Here is a 6,877-nt window from a genome sequence, read left to right as displayed (position 1 = left end):
GAGGGCATGTATTGCATGGTGCACTGGGTGTTATACGCAACTAATGAATCATCGAACTTTACGTCAGAAACTGGGGATGTACTGTGTGGTGACTAACATAATAAAATAAAAAATCATTAAAAAAAATAATAAAGAAGTGATGCAAGACAAACACCCTATGACATCTATTTTTAGCCNAAATCATTAAAAAAAATAATAAAGAAGCGATGAAAGACAAACACCCTATGACATCTATTTTTAGCCTAGACTTCACTCCTCAAGTTGGATTCATCCTTCCACATGCTCCTGGACATCACTAACTAAATATCCCTGTAAACCAACAGATCCAAATTAGACTTCATTTTCCCCTTTCCTAAGTCGGCCTCTTAAGGACTTATCATAAGAACACACTATGATGTTCAGTATTTTACAAGCCAAATATCTGGGCCCTTTAATCTCTTCTTTCCCACACTTCATACATAGTAGAAACTAACAGTATTAAGTATTCAAATTTTTCCACATAGTGAGATTCATTCATTACTAGATGACGATGATGAATCCTTTAATATTTTGGATAACAGTAAGTACATTTGCTACCTTCATTCAGGTGATGAAGAAAATCTTTCTCAAGGAGGTCACATGGTCTCTCCAAGATCAGGCAGTGGTTGTATGGTAGAGGTAAGGTAGGAGCTCAGGTCTGCCAGATTCCTGATAATTAAACATGTTGCATGCAATCAGGAATGTCAATCAATATTTGGGGAGTTATAGACAGAATGGGTGGCTGGAATTCTGTATTATTTCAACATTCTAAACTGCCTACCAGCTTATTCTCAGAGATTAACACGGTTAATCTTATCTTTGGAACAAAGAAAATCATGCAAACAGTATTTGATGGTTAATATATTTTGTGAATATAGGTATCTACAAACACATTAAAAATAGCAAATAGAGTATATAAAAAATAACAATACATCTTGACCAAGTGGAGCTGATCATAAAAATACACACTTTTCGATAATCATGAGTAAATTTCACACTGACTTAGAGAAAAAACTGCATTACATCTCAATAGACAAAGTCCAATNCTCAATGGACAAAGTCCTAACACATTTTCATCACAAAACCTCTGAGAAAACTAGAAATAAAGGGTACTACTTTGAATTGGTAGACATATATAAAAATGCTTTAGTTGACATTACAGTCATGAAATAATGTTGGACATTTTCTCTCAATGACATGTAAAGTTCAGGATGTCCCTATCAGTATTCTGTTCAAAATTCTACTGGATGTCCGGGACTGTGTAATATGTAAAAAAGAAAGACATGAAAAGAATAAAAACTTAAAAGGATAAAGTAAAAATGTCTGTACTCACAAAGGATGATTGTTTAGAAATCTATAAATATTAAGAATAAGTCNTTAGAATTAATCTATAAATATTAAGAATAAGTTAATTTTAATTTTTTAGCATTATAACTGAGCCACCCAGGCACCCAAGAATAGGTTAGTTTTAAACAGCCTGCCAGAAATATACAAAACTGAGTTCCCACACACTTGAAAAAACAATTTGTATAAATATAAAATATGATTTATGCCAGTCAAGGTGTTTAATCACTAAAACCAAGCATGCAAAAATAAATACAATAAATACTTTTAAGATACCTACATGGATAAATTCAAAACACTGCAGAAAATTTCAAGATCTATATAAGCAGAGAGATCAGGTTTATAGGTTCGAAAACTCTGTGTTGCTAACAATTCTTCACAAAGTAACATTCACTCAGCACAATTCTAATCAAATCCTAGTAGGTTTTACTGTGGAAATTGACAAGCTGGTTGTAAACTTTATGTGGAAATGCAAAAGACCTAGAATAGGCAAGATAAGAAAACCATTGAATGAACTGCAACATTAGATCTCACTAACTCTAAAGCTGCATTTATTCGGTGGTGTGGTGTTGACACAATGTTGGAGNTGGAAATTGACAAGCTGATTGTAAACTTTATGTGGAAATGCAAAAGACCTAGAATAGGCAAGATAAGAAAAACGTTGAATGAACTGCAACATTAGATCTCACTAACTCTAAAGCTGCATTTATTCGGTGGTGTGGTATTGACACAATGTTGGAGGAATTTATCAACAGGATATGACTGCCAACTGACCCATGAACTGGACCTGGATAATTGGAGGCTCCTCACCCCCACCCAATCCTCTGAATGTACATTCTGGGCACCGTTCACAGTGCAAGCCCTGAAATGTTCAAGGACATAGCCTTGAGGAAGCAATGTGTTATTGAGACCATCTGGGTGGTATATGTGACTGAACCCATGAACANGACTGAACCCATGAACTCGCCTTTATATAAACTTTTAAGATTCTGGGAACAGATGTGGAGATTTCCTCGTCCTACGACTACCCAAGACAAGCCTCATATATGTTTCTGTGCTTGTTAAACCTGCCACCTACCAATGTGGAGGGCTCTGCCTCTTTCTCTGGTCTCTGCTTGCCCTCTGTGTATGGGGGCCAGTTTCAGATTTTACTTGGGAAGTTCCTGAGGTTGCAAACCAACACACAAGAAGAGACAAAATGACACTGACAAAATTTAATAGGAAAAGGAAGATCTTTTCAATAAATGGAGCAACTTATATACAAAAATAAATGAATAAATATTGAAATTTATCAAAATTAATTTCAGCTTGATGATAGACCTAAGCATTAAATATAAAAGGAAAAAACATGTAGAACAAAAATTACAAAAAAAAATGTTCATGACCTTGGAATAACCAAGGACGTAAAAAGATTAGCCCTGAAGTAATAATAATCACTTATAATTAACAAAAGGGAAGAACTTTCATTCACTGAATGACACTTTTAAGAAGACCAAAAGACAAACCATCCACAAGGAATAAACATCTTTATTACACATATATAACAAAGGATATATAAAGAACTCCTAGAAATTAGTAATGTAAAAAAAAGTGTACTTGACCTCTCACAGTTCAATCTGCATTTAGGAAAATAAAAATTCGTATCATAATGAGATACCATAACATAAATACCACAGCTGCCACAAGCAAACACATCTCTAAGATTATCTACAAGAATTTTATTTATAACACCCAAAATTTGGAAACAACTCCAATATCCATCAATAGGATAATAGGTTAAAAATAATTTTGTATTCTGATTTAATTGGCCTGTGATGTTACATTATTATCCAGACTTTAAAAAGCTCCCAAGTGATTCTAATGCCTTGCCAAGATTGAAAGGAGGGCTTTCCATGACTCTTATGTAGGCACTATCAGTTAAGATGATATATTTCAGCATACTTGTCTGTTTTCTTAAATGTAGCATTCTAAAAATGATTTACCATTTCCACGATGAATTGCATTCTCTAAGTACACTCATTGCTAATTCTTGGTGTAAAATAATAACGGATCCATTTTCTAAGAACTCCCAATAAAATTCCTAAAAGCCGCTATTTAAGTTCATTTCTTATGTATTCTTTAATAATTTTTCTCTTAAATCATATTTTTTATATTTTTTCTCAATAATGTCATTCCGCTCTTTGGCAGGTCTAGTAGACAGCTACTGGTTTTATTTCATTTTCCTTTATTTTATTTAATTGGGTTTGTTCTATTTTTTCCAAATACCATTTCTTCAACCTTCCTAGGAAGAGAAACACCTTCCTTTGTGTATTCCAGTCACAGTGATGGTAGTAATGTCATGAACCAGTTTTGCCAATCACATTGAGTTCATACCCAAGGGTGTTACGACCAGTTCTGGTTTAAGAATATCAAGTAATTCATATTTTTCAGGCCTTTCCTTAAGTCTCTAAGTGAAGTTCATAGTGAAATTTCACTCTTTTCTGTTAGTGGAGATGTAAGAAGTGTCCCCACTACCTATCCCTCCAACTTGTGACCATTTATCACCACGTAGGGGGTTTCATTCAGAATAGTGATTTAAACAAAGAAGAAAGATGAAAAGAGCAAGAATTGGTGATGCTAACAATGACTTCTAGAACTTAAGAATGATGAAGCTCCCCAGGTTCCTGCAACTTCTATTTCCTCTCTATGAGCCACTGCAATGTCTTACCTAAGAATGTTGTGCTGCATAGGATACTATGATTTAGTACCATCTCTAGTAAGGAGTGTTTATCTTAGTAATACAGACCTTCTAATTTTCAGGATTTAGTGTGGATTAAATATTAGTACTTATTAAAAGTGAAACAAAATTCAGTTAGAAAACTTTAGATAATTTTTGTGAGGACCTGACTAGATCTTATCTACATACATGAGATTACTCCACTTATTTTAGGATTGTCGACTATATTTGTGCTTGCTTTTATTTTAATTTCTATCCAAGTAATTAATTCATAAAAGAAGTGAACTTTATATTAATGGGGATTTTCAGACAAACTTTAATGGATTCTTTGGTTTTCTTATCATGCATTATATCCGTGTCTTCAAAACATGCTAGGATTGCTATGCTTTTAACAAACATATGATAACCGATCCATATGTTTGAGGTACTTTGCTAGACACTGACAAAGATAGAAATTAAAATATTTGACTTCAATCACATACACATTGATGTAGGATGTAGCCAATTAAGAAATAGTATTGCTGGTTTGCTATCTAACTGGCAAAGAGAGTACTGTACAAATTTGTAGGGAGCAGCTCACCCAGTATGCATACTAAAGGAAGCAGTTTATTTAATATTTTTTAAGATTTTATTTATTTATTTATTTGACAGGGAGAGAAAGAGCACTCACAAGCAGGGGGAGCAGCAGAGGGATTGGGAGAAGCAGCCTCTCCACTGAGCAGGGAGCCCAACACTGGGCTAGATCCCAGGGCCCTGAGATCATGACTGAGCTGAAGGAAGGCTGATGCTTAATTGACTGAGCCACCCAGGTGCCCCTAATATATTGCAGAGAACTTAAAATGTAAATTGATGACATATTTGCTCATCTACTACTGTATTTATATTTAGTACATGTTTCACAGTAAATGAGGATAGGAGCATTTTTATGATTTAGTTGAATTGTTGATGAAACAAACACACAAACAGACATATATCACCCCCCAACACACGAACACACATACATACACACAAACACACAAATATACACACAAATGCACACAAAATAGGTTTTTAGGGGATGCTGATGCTGTGTGTGTGTGTGTGTGTGTGTGTGTGTGTGTGTGATTAATCTTTCTGTTCACTTCAGTCAGGGCTGATCATGCCTGAGTTAGTTATGTTTGCTTTTTTCCCAAATGGACATACTAATTTCCTTTTTTTTTTAGAATAATAAATAGAAAATTTTATTGAATCAAAATAAGATGGTACTTCTGTAGCTATTGTTGATATAGTCATATAGCTGGTTGTGTGGAGCGGTAAAAGGGAAAAAGGAGGTAGAAAATGTAGTGGTCAATGTATTATAAACCCCAAGCTGTGTTGGATGTTGTTGCTGCTAAATGAACTCAATACTTTGAAACTTGAAGGGCCTGCCGAGTATATGAAATATACATTTTTGTCAGTCTCTATTACTTTGCTGTCATTCTTGAACCTCTACATTTGTTCAAACATTGCCAAGTAAGCTGGGCATTCATTGCAGGTCAAGTTTCTCATCAACCTTGTCTCTTACATAATTTCATGAGAATCAGATTTCTAATCTGTTGACTCTTCACAGAGCACACAATGGGATTCATTAGAGGGGGAACCAGAAGGAAGGTATCAGCTACGATGACTCTAACAACTGGGGAAGCATTTTTGGCAAAATGGTGAATAATAGCCATGGTGATGACAGGCACATAGAAGATGAGCACAGCACAGATGTGGGAGATGCAAGTGTTGAGGACCTTGAGGTGGCCCTTGTGTGAGGCAACGCCCAGAACAATCTTCAGGATCCACGTGTAAGACACAGAAATGCACACCAAGTCTAACATAGCAGTTAGGGTCACAAACAGTCCATAGATGACATTGACCCTGTTGTCAGAACAGGCCAGCTTCATGACATCCTGGTGGAGGCAGTAGGAGTGGGATAGAAGGCTTTCCCTACAGAATTTCAGTCTCTTTAGAATAAAGGGGAAAGGGAAGACCAATGAGATACTTTTAATAGCAGATACAAGGCCAATTTTAAAGACTCTGGCACTGGTCAGGATGGAGGTATATCTGAGACGACTGTAGATGGCTATCAAACGGTCCATGCACATGATGAAAAGTACTGATGACTCCATAGCTGAGAATCCATGAATGAAGAACTCCTGGGCAAAGCAGGCATCAGGATAAATTCCAGTGGCATTGAACAAGAAGGTTCTCAGCATGGTTGGAAGGGAAGAGATGGACAGTCCCAGGTCAGAAAGGCCAGCATGGAGAGGAAATAATACATAGGTTCATGCAGAGAGGTCTCTGTTTTTATGAGAAAGAGGATGGTGCAGTTCCCCAAGATGGCAAGGAGGTACATGAGGCAAATGGGGATGGAGACCCAAATGTGAGCATGCTCCATGCCTGGGATCCCAATGAGGAAGAAGGTAGACATTCCACTTCCGAGGTGCTAAAGACTGACATTGCAGGAAAGGGAGATGAGGGTGTGGGTCTCAGAAGAGCCTTCCTGCAATGGCAAAAACTAGTTTCCTTAAATGTGTATTTGTGTAGCCATTTGTCTAGTCATTTGGGTCAATGGAAATCTTGTGATTCCACCTATTCTGCAAAAATTCTTAGGATTAAAATAAAACATTTTGTAAGGTGTGGACAGGAATAATATCAGAATACATGTAAGTAGGATACAGGAACATGAAAATATACCTATTCCTCATATATTCATCAGTAGATGGATATAAATATTCTAGATGTTTTCCCTAGACTCAGCACACAAGAAGGAAACAGAAATTTATCAGCCTC

The 6,877-nt window shown here is 36.1% G+C and overlaps 1 protein-coding gene across 1 annotated transcript in view; it reads right to left on the bottom strand.

The window, feature by feature from the left end:
- Positions 1-6,544, bottom strand: part of LOC117803377 (olfactory receptor 51A7-like) — a 6,781-nt gene extending 237 nt beyond the window's left edge. The window contains 3 exon segments of the mRNA XM_034666461.1: positions 5,679-6,338; positions 6,341-6,514; positions 6,517-6,544. Of these exon segments, the coding sequence (XP_034522352.1) occupies positions 5,679-6,338; positions 6,341-6,514; positions 6,517-6,544 (862 nt within the window).
- Between the last annotated feature and the right edge of the window lie 333 nt (positions 6,545-6,877).

This window comes from Ailuropoda melanoleuca, chromosome 8, assembly GCF_002007445.2.
Source record: "Ailuropoda melanoleuca isolate Jingjing chromosome 8, ASM200744v2, whole genome shotgun sequence".
NCBI classification, from domain to species: Eukaryota; Metazoa; Chordata; class Mammalia; order Carnivora; family Ursidae; genus Ailuropoda; species Ailuropoda melanoleuca.
Note: the sequence above shows the minus strand (reverse complement) of the source record. Positions and strands in the feature narration are given on the sequence as shown.